The sequence below is a fragment of the Parasteatoda tepidariorum genome, chromosome 4, assembly GCF_982258835.1.
Source record: "Parasteatoda tepidariorum strain Cologne lab strain chromosome 4, Ptep-v5.0, whole genome shotgun sequence".
Lineage (NCBI taxonomy): Eukaryota > Metazoa > Arthropoda > Arachnida > Araneae > Theridiidae > Parasteatoda > Parasteatoda tepidariorum.
In genome coordinates, this window is record NC_141758.1 from 45,990,488 (window position 1) to 46,010,361 (window position 19,874).

Sequence of the window (19,874 nt, forward strand, 5' to 3'; positions counted from 1 at the left end):
TGTAAATTTAAAAATGCAGCAAAAAATAAGATCACGAATTTTAAACAAAAAGTTCAGATTTTATTGTATTGAATTAGGGTGACGTTTAGAATAGATGTTATCAGGACCTATCAATGGTAAAATAGTGAATTCTTGAAACAGTTACCGCCAAAAAATGGAAATATTAATACCAACGAAATGAAAATTTTTACATCAAAATCAAATTCACTGATACCATTGCTATACAACGAAGCAAATGCTATTTTTGCTAAAATTTTTGCGATGAGCACTCCAATTTTTTATTTAAATATATATTGCTACTAAAATAGCTCGGTAAATGTAAACAAAAAAAACCTTCCAGCTAACACATTGTATCAAATTTAAACCGAGACTTTAAGAATCGAAGTTATCTATGCCGATAAAGCTAAAAATTGCGAATTCTAAAAAGGATCTTTAAAGCAAATCAATAAATGCTATCTTTAGCTAATGGTTGCTGACCTTGAACTATATCTCATCTGTTCCTGATGAGCCATTTTAATAACCTTCATGTGCACTCTGGATATTTTTTTTATTTCAGTCAATTGATATCGGATTACATCTTTCTTTTGGCGAAGGTGACTTTTTTAAATCTGAATATGGGAGCAACAGCGATAATTTCTGTTATTTTTCGGGTTTTTCGCAAGCACAATTGACGTTCGCAAAGTTGGCGAAAATATTAAATGATGTAAACAAGTGCAGAATTTTAGATTGAGAAACAATTGAATAACTATTTCAAAATTCATTTTTAAATTTCATAGAGGTCTAGACGATGGCTGGTTGATACGAATTTCGCACCCGGCTTGCACCGACCTCAGTGTTGGCGTGAAATATGTGATAGACGGATCATGGGTTAGAGTCCTCTTGTCGTCAGACTAACCTTAGGAGGTTCTCGTGGTCTTACTCTCCATGTAACGCAAATGGTTAGTTCCATCAAATAGTCCTCCACGAAAGCAAATTTATCCCAATACTTGATCCAGGAGTTCCTTTGTCTTCTGGATTGGGTTTAAAATTACAAGACTACGGAGTTGAACATTAGTAGTCGTGAACCCAAAAATTCAACGACGGTTATAAAATAAAATAGAGGTCTAGAGAGCCGTGGTGGCTCAGGGGATAGAGCGATGGCCTCCCACTAAACCGGGTTCAAATCCCAGCTATGGCTAGTCGATATGAATCCGCACCCGGCTTGCACCAACCACAGTGCTGATGTAAAATATCCTCAGTGGTAGACGGATAATGGTTTAGAGTCGCCTTGCAATTAGTCTAATCGTGGGAGGTTTTCATGGTCTATCACTCCATGTAATGCAAATGCGGGTTAGTTCCATCGAAAAGTCCTCCACGAAGGGAAATTTCTCCCAATACTTTATTTCTGCCAACACTTGATTGTCTTGTCTTCTGGGTTGGGTTCAGAATTACAGGGCTGCGGAGTTGAACATTGGTAGTCGTAAACCCACAATTGGGTCGTCGGCTGTTCAACGACGGTTATGTAATAAAATATAAGTCTAGATGCCCCTGTTTTTTTTAATTTTCACTGAAAAAATAAATATAAATATTTCATGTAGTTAATATTAGTATTTTAATGGTAATTTATGTTCATTTGACAAAGTTTAATATTAGTATTTCATAGTCCATGCCAGAGGTATAAGAATATAATGGTTTAAAATTGCAGATGCAGAAATATCGATGTATTAGGAAAGTTTTACATTTATGTTTAGAAATATGTAAAAATTAACTTTCAAATTTTAGCATTACTTACAAATTATTACAGTGTAGCACTGTGTTTCCTAGATTTAAAAGAAAAGATTTTTGCAGAATCTAAAATAAAAGTGTCAGAATTAAAATAAAAGAAAGTGATTATATAAATACAATATTTAAGTAATAGTTTTATTAAAAAAACAAATTACCTCAATAGGCGTGTTTTCTTACTATTTACGTTTATTACAAATAATTCATTTAGAAACAATTTAAACAACATGGAGAAATGTTTAGAGAAAGCCAAGGCCCATACAGACTTGTCATGCCAGTGATGTTTTGTCAATGATCATTTGTCACTCCAGAGATAAAATAGTTTCATATCTATAGAAATAATTAAACTATCGTTTTATGCATTGTATTATATTTAAATGTCGACATTTTAAATAGAAATAATTACAGACAATGTGATTAACTAAGAATTGGAATTATAAAATTTATTCCTTATAATTTAAACTCCTGTTTTTCTTCAAATTCATAATGTCATTTAAAGAATTGAATACACAAAATATGAAATTCTTAAGAATGATCATTAATTCATTAGAATAATTCATTTTAAAATGCTTAATAAAGTGTAATTTTGAATTATTCTTTGCAGTTTTCAGAATTGTAAGATGTTTCGGAATAACCCTTATGAATTAATTCTAAGAATTATTTACTACTATAATATTAAAATAATGTATATTTTGAACAATTTCTAACACTTTTTCGTAAACATAATTACTAAAAACTATTCATCCTTATTGTACTGAAATAATACATAATTATAAATAATTAATAGTTGTTTTTCATCATTATGTTGGTGTCTGCCTATTTTGTTTTAATTTATCGGTCATGTGTTGGGTTCGTACGGTTAATTAGAAAAATTAAAAAGTTGTAACAATATTGCAATGATGTTGTTGTTGTAGTTAATTTACGTCGCACTAGAGCTTCACAATGGGCTATTGGCGACGGTCTGGGAAACATCCCTGAGGATGATCCGAAGACAAGCCATCGCAATTTTGATCCTCTGCAGAAGGGATGGCACCCCTGCTTCGGTAGCCCAACGACCTGCACGCGAAGTCGAGCACTTTACGGTAGCACAGTTTAACGAGGACCAATACCGCACACCCTCGGTCCCTACGCAGACTGATCCAAGTGGTCACCCACCCGCACACTGACCGCAGCCAGTGATGCTTGACTTCGGTGATCTGCTGGGAACCGTGTCTTAACGATCAGTCCACTGCGGTACCAGTATTGCAATGAAAAAAATTAAAAATTTCTTTTCATTAGCTTTCATTTTAAGATTGAAAATACGGAACCCTCTTGATTTCACAAGATACATATATTAGAAAATATCAAGCGTAATACTGTATACAAATTTATCAAAATACATTTTATTTTCTTATTTTTGCTCTCACTTTTTAAATTTTTTATTGTTTGAGTAAAAAATTATTTCGAAGTTATCTTAGTAACTTTTACTTAAGATGGTGATGAATAATTTATAAAATAATATTTTTTATCGTTAATCCTAAAAGCAGTTACGACTTATATTTCACTAACCGCAATTTCCAATGTAAAATAACATGACACTCCGTATACCAAACGAATGTTTTTAAATCAAGTGTTAAAGAGCCAATTCTGGAAACTCTCCCGATATCCCGAAGCGGCAGCCTCTATCCTGTCCTTGGCCTTGACCAGATGATGAAGAAAAAGAAAATGCTGCTACGGATTTGGCTGTAGAATGACGTCAGCAGTTGGAAAGATGGCTGGCTGCAATGGGTAAATGTTTCATTCCAATCTGCGCATCGTTCTTTTTATTCTCTTTTTCTTAAGTACTTATGAGAATAATTTTATTAGAACGTCATCTCTCCTTCTAACAGTGTTTTTTTAGAAAGAGTATTAAAAATAGAATGAATGCCTTTGAAATGGAATAAAGGAATAAATATAGATTTTAAGATATCGACTAACTCTATCGATTTGAGATGGCGATAGAGATTTTTTTAATATGATTTTTGTCTTCAATAACTGTTAATTTTAGTTTTTTAAATTCTTTTTCTTCAAATTCATCGAAATGTTATTATATGTGAGGAAAAAAAAGAGTTTATGATCCTTATTTATGATATTATTAATATTGAATTAATATTAAATAGGTTTTGATTTTTTTGTTCTAGACGTAATGAATATCACAATGAACAAGGAATCTGAACAATTTTAACAAAGCAAATTAGATAAATCAAAATGTTCTTTTTTATATGTTCTTTTTTGACAGCATTGATTTTAAAAAACGTTTCAGACTGAACAAAAAATTATATTACCACATGAACAGTGTCTACATTTTAGTTATTAAATTTTTTATAAGAAGTAGAAATATCTCCATTTCATTGTTTATATCATCTGCATGAAATTCATTCTACAGAAATATAGAAAAGAAATTTTACTGTAATTTAACCACTTTTTTGTAAGATATTAGATAGCTTTATTTGTGATCAGGATGTTTTTTATTTCGATCTGCTTTTAGCTTGCATTGATTTTTAAAAAGCATTGTGATTTTTTATGTAATCAGGATGTTTTTTTATTTTGATCTGCTTTTAGCTTGCATTGATTTTAAAAAAAAGCATTTTAGACTGAAAAAAATTAACGTATTATCATAGAAATAACTGCTACAGTTCAGTTTTTATTAAGTTTTCAAGAATTAAATACTAAGCAATTTTAGATAGCTTTATTGTACTAGATATATTGATATTAGTACTCGTTCTGCAGAAGTAGATGAATAGATTTTAGATTGAATTGAATATGTGTACTGTTAGTTGATATGTTCTTATGATATTAAACATTGTCAAAAATTCTAAATTCTTATCCTTAAAAGCTTCCTATTAAATCACTCAAGTAGCCTTAATTTAGAGCAATATGCTATAATAGACACTTATTTTACAGCTGTTAATTTATTTACTTTCCGAACTATGATTTTGGGGAAAATGATAGCATATAAGATAAATTGAAAAAAAAATTTCAAGTAAGCTTTCTTCTGAAGCTAAGTTTGAACTCTTTTATTTATTGTTAATGACTGGTAAAATTGTATTTCATATTAACATATGAATAATACAAAAAGTCTTTCACAAATTTTTTTAATTGTTTTTCAGTTAAAAATAACATTTATGATTCGAAAAAGATAACTGTGCACACACAGATATTTTCTCTTCAATATTCATTAATTTATGTTTATTCATTAACATAAATTTATTTCATATATGAACATAACGAAACTGAACATGTTTAAGAACAATACTTAGTTCATTATATGATGGTTTTTTTGTTTAAATTTTTTCATGGAATTCTTACATTTGTAAGTCTTTTTTTAAAAAAAAAATATATATATGAAATTGATTTTATGCGCTTTTAAGTATAATTATTCTAACATATATACAATTTATGAGCATTACACGCCCCTATTTGTGTATTATAATATTAAGTAATTAAGTTATTGATTCTAGTACTTTCTTTCTTTTTTTCATTCGTTTGTTAGTTATTCTCAAGCCAAAATCGATCTTGTATATTTTGAATTGTTATTAATACAATTTTTAATATTTCCCAGAATAATATTAAGCAACGATATACCTTTTTCTAAAATTCATATATTTATTTATTTTTTTTAAGTCAAAATAAATCTAATATTTCTACCATCCTCTGACGCTACAAGCGGACCTCCTAGCAACAAGATTATTTAATTTATCACCGATTTCATCATAAAAAAAATAATAACTTTAATCTAAAGAATTGCAGTCACTGTACTGTTATCTGCTCTGTTCATTAACAAAAAATTTTTAAAAAAAGAATTAGTACATTAACCCAAAGACACATCTGGGGTATTTTTTAAGAACACACTTAAATTTTTTTTAATGTTTTTTGATAACAACCAATCAGACGTTTGGGTTTTATCTTCTTAGCACTTAATAGGTCATGCATGAACCGATATTATAAGCTAAGTTTATTACCCTGGTGTTTTGAGCGGGTGCGTTATCGGTTAAATTTGATATGCCGTATATTTTCGGGTAAAAAAAAATTATTTTCTCATAGCAAGTTGCTTAAATATACCATAAAGCACTCAACTGGATTTTTTTTCAATAACGGTATAGATTAATATTTAAGGTTGATTCAAGGGCAGTTTTTTCGTTTCTTTTTTTTTTTAATTGCCATCTGTGATGCAAAGTTTTTGAGATTATTAGTTAGATCTCTGGCAATAATAAAATGGTATTGACAGGAATGCTAAGTTTAAAAACGCAGATCCTTGAAAACCGTTTTTTTCTATTTGAGTAAAAAAAAAAATGTACTACTTTCAAAAGATACATTTTTTTAAAATTAACTTGAATAATATTTTATTTGGGCTTAAAACTAATTATTTACTGTTAGCAGTAATTAAACATCGTTATTAGCAATTTTATTGTGTTTGTGTAACGCGGCTATCGATTTATTTTCACAATTTAAAAACTGCAATTAATTATTTATGCACCTTATTAACAATAATAAGCTTACACATTGAAATCCAAAATTTATTATGTACACACTTGCAATAATAAAATAAATTTAATATTTATTACGTTCTAAAATGTATTTATTATTATATTAAAACATATTTAATTTTTATATTGGTTCATGATATTTTGAAATAAAATATATTATAATTTTTACATTATGAAATTTAAAATTTATACTTTTAACAAGTATAATGATTGATAGTATTATAAACTTTTTAATTCTACTTTTTTTTTTTTCTATTTGCTTAATTTTCTAATTGCAAAAGTTTCTAATATATACTTGCAGTAAATTTTAAAAATTTTGTTAAGAATAATTTTTTTTTTAAATGAAGTATTTTCTTTATTTTGAAAAAGACATTTTTATAGAAACGTATTAATTAGATTGAAAATCAAATGTTTGGTAGCAGTAACTTATTATAAATTTATTTTGTCTCCAAATATTAGAATACTTCATTAGATATATCTTCTTTTTTTTAATCCGTTATTAAGAAGTTTTCTTTTTCACGTAGTACTCAAGAAATAGTTAAATTATAATTTAAACTTTATGATGCAGTAGTGCCATCTGTTGATATTACTTCCATTCATTTTAATATGCTAATCTTGTTGCATATTTTTTAAATATTTTATTATATCTGCGTAAAAATTTAAGAGTAATAATAAACTCTGGTTGCTTTTATATTAAATCCAAGCTCAGTAAAATTTCATTAAGTGGTTATCTTTAATTTTATGCTTAATTTAAATTATATTACTTTAATATTCAATTAAAAAAATTAAAAATATTTAGAATGGATTTAATATTATGCATTTTAATATTTTTCTTCAGCGAAAAAATACAGTTCCTAATTAATACAGATATTTTTGGATTTTTTAGATATAAATTACTCGTTGACATAAGATAAAAATGCCTCATGCTTGAGCGCCATCTATCCCCGTTGGCCGAAACTACTAATTCAGGCATCTTCTGCTTGGTGTGTCATTGTACTTGACCTAGATTGGCACTGGGCGGTCGTTATGGCAACAGAGCTCTCAGCATGAGTGTTTGATGCAGAGAATAAGACACTAATGCTTCTATTCCATTGAATGCTTTCCCCCCTCTTTTTCTTTCTGCTTTTTCGAATTTTTATCCATTCGAAAAATAATCCTTTAAATATTTTAATAAAAATTTTTGCTTATTATGGTGAAATATAATGAAACATAAAATAATTATTCCGAATTAAAAATATTTTTTATATTCTAATTATTAATGTTTTATGAAAGAATCTACAGTGAAATATTTTTTTTATAAATATTTGTAATAGTTGTGAGTTATTTTTGATAATATAATAATTTCGATAAGCAGCTTAAGTAAAATACATTTAGTGTAGCACATTTAGTTTAGTACAGCTTCTTTTGTAAAAATAGAATGAAATTTTTTCCTTACATAGATTCATCATTATGATTCATACGCAATGGTCAATAAAATATTTATAGCGGCATTAGCTTTCTTCTTTTGGTGGATCGATGGAACAAACATAATTATTCTTTCAACATAATTATTTATTATTCATAATTATCGCTACTAACATAGCTATTTAGAGAAAAATTTAATTATACCAATTTTAAATCGAATAAAACTACTAAACAAAAAGTTATAATTTGTTACGTGTTCAGTTATTTTTTTTCTTCCAACAAGCTGAACGAGATAAATAGGGCCATAAAGTATTTGTAAGTTTGTATGTCTGTTTTATACATTATTTTTGAACAAGGAATCAAAGTTTTCCAAGTTTGTCCATAATTTAGAACAACTTTTTTTTGCTAATTAGCGCTAAACATAATAACGTGTCATGAAATAAAATCATGACGAAAGAAGTTTTCACAACATTTTATTTTAATAATTGATAATTTTCATAAACTGACTTCTTTTAAAAGTGAACAGTTTTGCACTGCTATTGATTACCCCCCGCCCTAAAAAAATTCGGATACAGATGTGCTTTGATTCTGCTTCAACAAATCTCTCGTTTTCTTTCTTTTTTTTTTATGTATGTTACACCGTAAAAAAAATTCCTGAAAAATTACGGTACAATTTTACGGGGAAAAAAATTCTGTCTAACCGTGATTTTTAAAGTAATATTTTACTGAATCTATGTAATTTAGTAAATATTACTGTAAGAATTTCGATTTAAAATTTTGCTGTAAAAATTGATTTTACGGTATAAAGTACTGGTACTCTGAGAACCGGTATTTTACCGTAATTTTACATGATTTTTTTTCCAGTGTAGAAAAGACGAGTCAGTGAATTGGAAGTTGATTTCACCAGTTTAAATTAATAAAATCGATGTGGCTAAGTTCAGTGGTAAGGCAGAAATAGTCTACAAGAAACTCACAATAATTATTAGTGAATAGTTCCAAATTCTATCGACTAGTTAAAATTTGTACTATTACATTATATTTATTAAATAGTATAAAACCAGCTGAAAACGACCATCAATGTAACATCAATTGCTCATGAGGTCATATTAGTAACTTTTCAAGATATTGCGAGGAAATTACCGCTAAATTATAATTGCAAATCACACGTTCAAAAACCAGAATCTTTCGTCGAGCTCTGCAACTCCTTATGTCATGAATTCTCTTGAACCTAACCTTCAACAATCGACCTTGTTGCAGTGTTATTGCAGAGTTGCAACAATTCTCGAACCGAACAGCGAAACTCTTTCATTTGATTGTACTTGAAAAGAGAGGAAAGTTTTCGAGGTTACAACAACAATGAAACAACAAATTTTGGCCAACAGCCTGGCATCTACTTTTAGCTGAAGGTCTTGACGAATGTATTACGAAACGTATTTAGCCTTGCTAATATATATGGCGAGTACACAAATAACGATTCATTTTCTTTGAAAAAAATCTCTTTTAGACAATAAACGAACGTTTTTATGGCTATTTTTGAATAGGTTTTTTTCCCATTGATTAATTGATGAACTTGACTTTTTAAAAGAAATATTTGAGTTTATTGTGAAAGAATAGGTTTTCATAAAATTTAGTTTGCAAAACCTTTCATATAATAGTCAATGGAGAATATAACAGAACAAATGAATTAAGAAATACAATGAATGAAAAGAACAAAGAAGAAGAAAAAAGAATCCGTAGCTTCCTCGAAGAAGAAAATCATCCTAGATGGCATAAAACAGTACTAAAACGTTTGTTTTGATAGGTACTAAAAATCGAATGAATTCTGATGAAAAATCTAATGGTACTGAATTTCGACTTCAGTACTCTTCAATGTTATAAAAATTCGTACCAAGTTTGGAATGGTGATAATATTTGTAATAAAAAGGAATTGTACCAAAAATCGTACTTTAGTTTCACAGTAATTTGTATCATAATTCCTATAATAGTAATTTGTATCATAAAATAATTTTATTGAATTAACACTACAATAAAATAAAATTTAAATTTTGTTTTATCGTTGTGGGTGCTTAAATGTACTTCGAGCACGAAATTTCGTCAACATTATTAGCATTTTTTAGAGTTGTGTTTTAGCTACTGAGTTGTTTCAACTACTATTGTATAAAATGCATTGTAGTTTGAGACCACAAAGGCTAGTGTAAAATATAGTTTTACCAATGGCTTAGCGAATACGAAAATTTTATACATAATCAAATTTGTAGTAACACATACTTATTACATTTTATTAATTATTGCGATTATAAGTGTTTGGTTGTCATTACTCATTATAAGAAAGAGATCTGAGCTTCATTTTTGTGTTGAAAAGTTGCTTATATATCTTGTTTACTCTTCGTATATCTCATCTTTACATATTTTATAATTTTACTTTATCATTCTATAACACTCTGTCCTGCTACAAGTTTGCATGATTGACAAACGAAATCCTAAATTTTAAGCAACCTTTCCGACTGGCAAAATAAATTAGAACTTGAAGTCGTTAAATTCTTAAAATTACTAGCAAACGATCACGCGTTCTATTTTAGAGCACTTTCACTGGTCACGTGGTTTTAGTGCTGATGCCTCTTTCCTGGTCCAGTTCGCACGTGCCTGCCTCCCTCCAGCTAGAATGATACAATAAAAAAACAGGTGATTCTTTTAACATCACCTATATGAATCGCTTGGTAAAAAAGATACTACAACTTCTACTTCCTCAATGGGGCATTGACCTCCATTCGATTCAGCATTTGCATCCCCCCCAAAAAACGTTTGCTCTCCATCTTCCCTGAAGAGTGCGAGATTACTAGGCCTGGAAATTGGGGTGGGGAAGAGAGAGATGTGCTCCAGTGATGGGCAGTGCTGTTAGTTTGTTTTTTGTACTTAGGTTAGGGCTGTATAGTTAGGGTTGATGACCTACGCGGTGCTATTTGTGGTCTATTGTGACCACCAGGTTGAACATTTGCTTCTTCCGGAAAAGGTTAAATTACGTGGGAGTAATTTACCGACAAAAAGAACGTTTTTTTTTAACTACAAATACTGTTATAAAATCATATTTTATGTTTGCAATTTTATGCTGAGCATTTTTTAAAAAGAAAAGGAAAAAATTGCTTTTTTTAAAACGTGTAATGGTATTAATTAGATACAGCTTTTATTAATGCAAGAACTATAAATATTTTTATTCATGTATGGATTTAATCTTTGTTATATTGCTATTTTGTCATCTTTATTATTTTTGCTCCTTTAATTTCAGTTTTAGCTTTATGTACATTTAGTCATTTTTAATTATTCACATCTTTAGTTTCAATCGGTTTCAATTCTAGCTTTTAGCTTACTACGTGGTTTTTAGTCTTTTTTTATATATGCTGTATTTAGTTTCAGTTGCATCCAGTCTTTGCTATAGACTCATTTAGTTATTTTTATTTATGAACTTTTTTAATGTTTAAAAAAAGTTTGAAATTGATAATTAATTTATAGTGAAAACAAATTAATTTTTATTATTTCTTCTTATGAAATAAGTGCACAGTGCAAATATATTTACAAATGTTTTTTGCACCAGATAATAAATATTAAATTACAAGCGGCATATATTAGTCAGATGGAAAATTCTCATGGTTAAAACAATTTATTTTGCTATTTATTCCAAACACATTTATTTGATTGATTATTATCGAATAAATTTCTAGCAAAAAGTTTTATTTCAAATAAAATTATAATCTATGTAAGTGTAACTAAACTATACTTACATTGTTACAAAGTTATATCGTAGATATTGTTTTGGAGAATTTTCACTTTCAAAAAGGATTAAAATAGTTATTAATAAATATTTTTTTAATCTAAAATTCGAAGTGTTAATACATGTTTTGGAAATCAAATTTTTGTTTTTAATTTTTTTAATGAATTATTATCATTAAGTTTTTAAATTAACAACTTAGTTTTGTTAACTTAAAAATAATAGTTAAGAAACAATACTTATATTCTAATTTTGAAACTTTTAATTATTTCTCAAACGTAATCAATATATTTTCATAAATTTTTAAAGAACTAATAATTTTTATTATTTAAAAATTTATTTAGTTAACGATAAAAACTTATTTAGTCATTGAATTGTAAATTATATTTAATTCTGGATACATAAGTTTTATTTAGTGTTTGATTTAAAAAAAGGATTTAGTTTTTAAGTTTTAAAATTTATTTAGTTATTGATTTAAAAAAATTGATTTTTTAATTGAAATATACAATTTATTTAGTTATAGCTTTTTAAAATTTATTTAGTTATTGATGTATGAAATTTATTTCGTTATTGAATTACACAATTTAGTAATTAATAAGAAAAATTTATTTAATAACTAATTTATGAAATTTTTTTAAAAATACTTAATAAAACGTAGTTATTTATTGAATTGTGCAATTTATTTGTCATTAATATGTAAAATTTATTTATTAATGTATTAAGAAAATTTACTTTTAATTTTACTAAAATTTACTTTTAAAATTTTACTATTTCATTAATTTAAAAAAAATATTTAAATATCATTAACATTTTATCATATTTGTTACCGTACATTACGATAAATTACATATTTATCGTATTTATTTCAAAACAAACAATTCGAAATAAAATTCTGAATCCAAAATGATAAACTAAATCTCAAGAGGACATTGCACCAATTTTTTTTCATACTTAGCAGTGTACCAACTGGAGTGGGAATAAAATAGTGTGATCAGGCCAGTACCTATTTTCAAGGTCCCTCGGTTATTGAACTCATCCGACAAATGATGGGGAAGCCCGAGATGAAGAGGGTGAGGGGGTGAATACGAGAAACATTTGTGGAGTAGGGGTGGGTTATTCGAACCTTCCAGAACACGAGACTATTAAGGTGTTGTGTCGGTCAGGAAGTACATAAAATTGTCCACATCAATAACATGAGCGCGTGGGCTTCTTAAAGAAAGAGTTTTCATCTGAAGAATCACCTCTTTCAGTCGACTTGAGGTTAAAGGTTATAGCAGAGCCGCTACCTCATGATATGTGTAAAATTAAGACTGACGGAAGTAAAATTTGGCAAAGGTGGTGTCGATGAACCTTGGATACAATGTCAGTAAAGCGATGAAAAAAAGAGCACTTTGTTTATTTAAGTCAATGTGTGTCTTGTTGAATTCTACAAAACATTTATATCTTTGATTTACAGTTAAGGAAATTTTAACATTCAAAAAGAATTTATTAGATAGCCTGTACAATTTTTTTATTTTTATTTCCATATCATCAGATGTGAATTTAAAATTTTTCTTCTTCTTTTTTCTTAATTATTATTCGAAATGATACAAACATTTATAAGTTAATCTTGATGAAGTTTTAAAAGTATAAATTAGCTTTCCTTAAATCATACATTCAAAAAAATAGTTTCATCCTTGAATTATATTAATTTACCTTGAACCAGAAAATCATGCAAGTTGCTAAAACCTTAAAAAGTATTAAAATGAATCATAATTTCAGTTTAAGTTAAACAACAATTTTGTGTACAATTTACTATAACTATATATATATATATACTATATTACTAACTATATATATACTATATTACTAACTATATATATATACTATATTACTATAACTGTATGAACAATATTTATGTTTTATTTACCCGATCAATTTTACGCGACATTATGGTTTAACGTAAGCCGTACTGCATTTTACAGGCTTTTCCATTATGAACTTGCATCTTGTAATTCATTTACTATGTAAAAAATTCCGGATCAAATTGCGATAAAAAGTACCGGTACTTAAGGTGCCAGTATTTTTTTCCGTAAGGTGCAATTTTACCAGGAAAAAAAAACAAACTGATATACCGTAATTTTTACAGTGATAATTGCCGTGAAATCTTTGAATCTCTCTAAATAAATAAATATTACTGTAAAAATTACGGTCTCATATTTCCCGGTAGAATTGGATTTTACGAATGATGCACCCGAAGTGCTTTGTACCGTAATTTAATCCGGAATTTTTTACTGTGCATATACAATTTTCTTTTCTGGTTGAAAATTGATATCTTCAAGCAAATTAAACATTTTGGATGCTGTCGGCTTATAATTGTTTTTCTTATCATTTTCTTTGTGAATAAATAATTAAAAAATCTTAAAAAAATCTCGAAAGTTATTGACACCAGGAGTATTTAGAATAAGCGACAAATCTCTAATGTATCTATCTGTAGAATTTATGTATTGTAATGATCTTATATATTGGGGAAAAAATATTATGAATAAACTAATTTAGTTAAAACTTGTTTATACATTTTTTGCGGTTAGGAAATTATACCGTATTCAGAACAATTTTTTCTTAATAAATAAACCATTTAATTTCTCCATAATCCTCCTTTTTTCCTTCAAATTACATAAATTCCATTATAGAAATTAATCGAATTTTTGAAGATTCATATTAATCTATAAAATAAGGTAATGCCGAAATTAAATTTAATGATTCAAAAAGCTAATCAGTTACAGTTGTATTATATAATACTATAAATTATATTAATATAGTTTATATATAATATATATTTGCTATATTTATTAAATTTCATTACAATAAGCCTAGATATTGAGATTGCTAATTAAGTTATTGATTTATTGAATGAATTTTGAATATTCTTGTCACTAATTTTTTAATTAATGAACATTATCATTGAACTTCTCGCTCTTGATCATTATATTTTTTTTAACTAAATAAATAATAAAAACTCGTAAAACTTCCTTTGAGAAATAAATTAGTTTCAGTAATTTTCTAATTTGTTGACAAACTAATCTCTCCTGCTAAATCGGGAATAACTTCCGAAAGGGCCTTGACCTCACCGGAGCAACGCCCGATCGCACTCTCTCCTCAGGTATGCTGCCGGAAGATGGGCTGCTTTTCACAAACAAACAAACAAATATTCCCTCCCACTTCCAAATCGGAAAATATCTTTATCCCAACATATTCACCACAAAGCCAAACGACATTTGCTCGGAACATGGATTTTGAGACAAATCATTTTCTTGTTTTGTATCCTGTTTGTTCTGTATATACTTTCGTTCTTGTCCAGAGTCTTAATGGCGGAGGAAATGGAATTATATCTAACGGATGTCAGTTTTCTTAAAGAGAGAGAGAGAGAAATAAGCAATTGATTTTTACTCCAGCTTAGGTTATTCACTCCGGTGATTTTTCCGTTTGTAAATGAAAAGGAAATTGTTCCTGAACTGTAAGAGGAAGCTTGTCCATCTTGAGGAAATCGTTTGGCGAAAAAATATTCGTCCGAAAATTCCTATTTGTTGAAATACATATTGAATAATAAGTTATGTTAGTTCCTCATCATTTTGAATAAGATTTTACAACGACTTAACACAAAAGAAAGCCAGTGAGAATCAAAAAAAAAAAGCAACTGTTTTAAAGAAATTGGTTTGAATATGTTCTTTAGAAATAAAAGTTTTAAATAAAGCAATGGAAATTTTAATCGTTTTCATAATATAATCATTTATATTCTTTGTTCATTACCATTTGCAAACGATTTAAAAGAAAAGCATAGAAAAAATTTCATGTTCGCTGAAATATATAATTGCACATATAGATTTAAAATCGTTCTAATAGTAAAATAAGTAATTAAAGAAAGCAATCACTTCAAAACAATTAGTCCAAAAAAATTTTTTCTGTAAGTTTTAAAAATAAAACAATGGAAATTTTAATCGTTTTCATAATCATTTATATTCTTCGTTCATTACCATTTGCAAACGATTTAAAAAAAATTCATAGAAAAAGTTTCATGTTCGCTGAAATATATAATTGCATATATAGATATAAAATCGTTCTAAAAGTAAAATAAGTAATTAAAAAAAACAATCACTTCAAAACAATTAGTCCAAAATTGTTTTTTCTGTAAGTTTTAAAAATAAAGCAATGAAAATTTTAATCGTTTTCATAATTATTTATATTCTTTGTTAATTACTTTATTCTGTGCTACTTAATTAAATAACTTTAATTAACATTTCATGTCTGTTGAAAAACATATAACATATACAAATCTGAATCGCTCTAGAAGTAAAAGAAGGTAATAAAAATAATTGCTTAATCAAAGAAAAAGTTTTTAAAATAAAACAAAAGATTTTAATTGTATTTATATCCATTAAAATTATTTGTAAATTGTCAATACGTACAAATTTATATTTAAATAATCATTAAACATATTTGCTTATAATTTAATCTTACTTCAAATTTTTTGAAAAATTTAATGAGCAATTAAATGTTTTGCAAACTATTTAAAAAAAGCAATAATCCGTAAAATGCTTTTAAAAAAAGTTCAACGTAAATTGATAGAGCGTCTAACTACGTTTTGAAAGCAATCTTCGCACTTGCATGTTTTGTCTGTAAGTAAACGAAAAGAACTATGAGTTTTGAACACAAGAATCATTTATTGAAAAAAAAATCAATCTAAAAAGTTAAATGCTATTTTTTTAATTATATATAATGCTTTTTAAACGTTTGAATCAATCTAATTTAAATTCTACGTAAAATGAATGAACGTTTAAATATGCTTTGCGAGCAGTTTAAAAAGAAAATTATTAGCGTAAGAAAATTATTTGCCGAAACAATTTTGAAAATTACATGTTTATACCATTGCTATAATTATTTAGGTTCTTCTTAAATTAAATAGGACGTTTTAAATGCTTTGAAAATTGAAATTACATTGTTTGTATCTTCGTTTAGTGGTCATTGACGAAATAAACTAATATCACACGCAACACATAAGATTTTGAATTCGAATTAAAAATTATCCCTTTCAGAAATATTTTTGTCTTCTTCACATTTTAGGGCATATTATCGCGTTTTATGGCAAAGAAGGTTGCAAAATTGAAATTCCGTCTAACAGTTTAATAGGATAATTCTGAATTCAATTCGGGTTTATATTTCATTACTTCTAAATTATTTATATGTTAGTTTAGAGTTCAATGACAAAATAAATTAAAATTACATGCAACAAAAACAAGAAGAAAAAGAATAATAATTATCTTTTTCAAAGATTCCGCTTTTTAAAATTTTAAATGCATGTTATCATTTTTCATGACTAAGAAAGCCGCAAAACCGAAAATTGGCTAATAATTTTGTTTGATTATTTGAGACCTGCTTTTGATTGCATAAAACTCCTGCCGTCTGTTAGTCTTGTGGTCAATGATCGAAAATAGATTAATGTTACAGGTGCAAAATAATAGGGGAAAAACCTCCCTGTTTCCAAGGACTATCTTAAGGTGAATGCTCAGTTTTATGTTCTTATGCTAGGGGCGCCTGTTCCTTAAACCAAGGACATTCTCTGATTTTCCAGGATACTTGGACCTAAAGGGCCCCTTAGCTGATAACGTCCTCGCTGGGCCTCAGGGGCCCATTATTAGGCAAAAATATTTTTGGCATTTTCCAAATCTTAAAATTGCGGATAAAGTGTTCTGTTGTAAGTTCGAATTATTTCATTCCATATTAAAGTTTCATTTATGAAAATATAATAATTATTATTAAAAGATTATAATAAAAAATTAATTAAAGGTGAAAAGTCAATTCTAAATAAATAAAAAAAGAAACTGATAACTTTGTTAATATTTTTTCAGGGTCCGAAAGTAACGGTGACCTCTTGGTCCGAGGCTACTGAAATTTAACTCGGACAATCACAAAATAAATTATAAATGATCCCCAGGATTCGAAATCAATATTAAAGAACGCAGTTTTTTTTTAAAATTTATTTATTTTTTTTAATTTAAGTTTTGTATTTTGGTCTGTTAATTTGTTACAAAACACACGGAGAAAAAAATTCTGGTTAAATTATGGTATTGTATAGTAATAACATTTATGGTAAAAATCCCCATAGTTCTTATTAGCACACACTTAGTAAAAAAATGCATAATTTAAAATTAAATTTAACCGAATAAATGGTTTTTATTCCATGCTCTAAGATTGGAACAAAATTGACAAAAATTATCCAATTTTACAACATTTATCAAATTTTATCACATATTCAAAAACCATATTTTATTGTTAGTTTTACAAAAATCATTACCAAAGTAGTTCGGTAATAATTACCGAGATTTTTAGTCTTCCCATTGAGCCAGAAACACGGTAAATTTTACCATAATTTGGTAGTTTTGACCATACTTTTTCTTAGTACACAGATTTCATCATAATTATGAACATTACATATTCTCTGTATGTTCTGAACATTACATATTCTTCTAGCATGTTAGCAGGGGTGTGTATCCCTTGAAGACATTTGCTGGCATGTTTATTTTTGAAATTTCGTTTGGTTTTCATTTTAGTTTTCTCATATTAATTTAAATTGTATATATTGTAATTTTACATCTAATTTCACTTTTTCAAATCGAATAGGGATAAGCAAATAGACCATTAAAAATACGCACTGACTAGTAATATCCTTTAGTTACTTAATAAATTAGTGACTAAATTTTCTTAATTTCCATTTCGCTCCGTTTTCCGTTTTTTCTTTTGATTGAGAAAAACAATAAGTTTTCCAATCATACTAAGAGAAAAAAGTAGACCTTTTACCGAAAAAAAATGTATTTCTGAACGTTTCTGGAAAGAAAACTGTAGAAAAAAATCATATTTCTGAAAAGATTGTTAACTTTCGGATAAAATGAGCACCTGAAAATAATATTTCTGAAAAGATTGTTAACTTTCACAAGTTTCTTTCGGATAAAATGAGCATCTGAAAATAATATTTCTGAAAAGATTGTTAGCTTTCACAAGTTTTTTTCGGATAAAATGAGCACCTGAAAATAATATTTCTGAAAAGATTGTTAACTTTCACAAGTTTCTTTCGGATAAAATGAGCACCTGAAAATAATATTTTTGAAAAGATAGTTAGCTTTCACAAGTTTCTTTCGGATAAAAATGAGCACCTGAAAATAATGACGTCTGAAATGAATGCGTAATTGTCTCATAACAAACGTAACATTCTATATAAGTGAAAAATAACGAATTGTTCCTTATTCTTTATCACGAATTTCAGAATAAATGGAATTGAACTTTCCGAACGATTATTTTCATTTCATAACTGTTTTAACGTTTACTTTTCCAAATAAATGCATCTGAAAAAAAAATTAGCACGCGTCTCTTTGTTTATGAAGTTTTCATTTGCATACGGCCATTAACCCTTTTTTCTTTAGGAATGAAGATTCAAAGCAGAGACCAATTCTTGATATTTGTTCAGCTGGATATTGCGAGATAGCATGAAATATGTTAGTTGAGGGCAACGTATGTTTTATATCTGTCCTTTTAGAACAAAAAAAAAATGTAGTTCACACTCTTTGTCTCTATTTGAAGGGGTTAAGGAACTATATTTCCTGATAAGCAATTTACTTCAAAATTTAGTATCAATACGGATGATTACTGATAATTTTTTTTGTAGGTGTCATTAAGTACATACTGTTATTTTGTTACTTAGTTTCATTTATTTTATATAGTAATATTATTTTATAACTTTTTGTTGTATAATATTATTTTATATCATTTTTTCTTTCAATTTTTATATCGTAGTCAAGTTTATTACTGTTATAATTGCTAATGGGGGCTTGGTATTAATCTGTTCAATATATTACCAAACAGAATGATATATGATATTAAAAAGTCTGTTCTATATCTACTTTTGTAAAAATGAATAAATACATAAAATAAATAAATAAGATAAAGATATAAAGCAAATATATAAAAATTAATTTATAAAATAAATAAATAAGATAAAAATATAAAGCAAATATATAAAAATTAATTTATAAAATAAATGAATAAAATAAAGAAATAAAATAAATAATTTTGATTTACACTCTTTTCCTTCAGTTAAAAGATTAACAAACTACGTTTCTCAACAAATAATAATTTATAAAATTTAACAATTATCCTGTGTTTTAGAGATTTTTTTGTGCACATTCTTATTGTCTCATGCATTTTTTTTTGTTCTTTTACTTTACTGTTATTTTTTTTTAAATATATTTCTTAAAAAGCAGCAATGCTTTTGTTTTATTGCTCAATATAAAAAATTTTAAGCATACACGAAATTGTGTACTTACGTACGCCAGAAATTAGTGGAATAAAAGTATCACTCAATTGTAAAGTTTTAAAAATTTGCATTGAGTTCTATGAAAATGTTCTCTAAT

At 27.3% G+C, this 19,874-nt stretch overlaps 1 protein-coding gene across 3 annotated transcripts in view; it reads left to right on the top strand.

The window, feature by feature from the left end:
* The window catches only part of Eip75B (Ecdysone-induced protein 75B), a 139,135-nt gene that overhangs the window by 38,393 nt on the left and 80,868 nt on the right, over positions 1 to 19,874 (top strand). Inside the window, exon 1 of one of the 3 annotated variants that reach the window (XM_071182235.1) lies at positions 3,455 to 3,528. The exons of the other annotated variants lie outside the window; for them this stretch is intronic. Within the exon in view, the coding sequence (XP_071038336.1) occupies positions 3,525 to 3,528 (4 nt within the window). The 5' untranslated portion in view covers positions 3,455 to 3,524. Of the gene's footprint in view, positions 1 to 3,454; positions 3,529 to 19,874 lie in introns of those variants that run through there. 3 annotated transcript variants of the gene reach the window in all.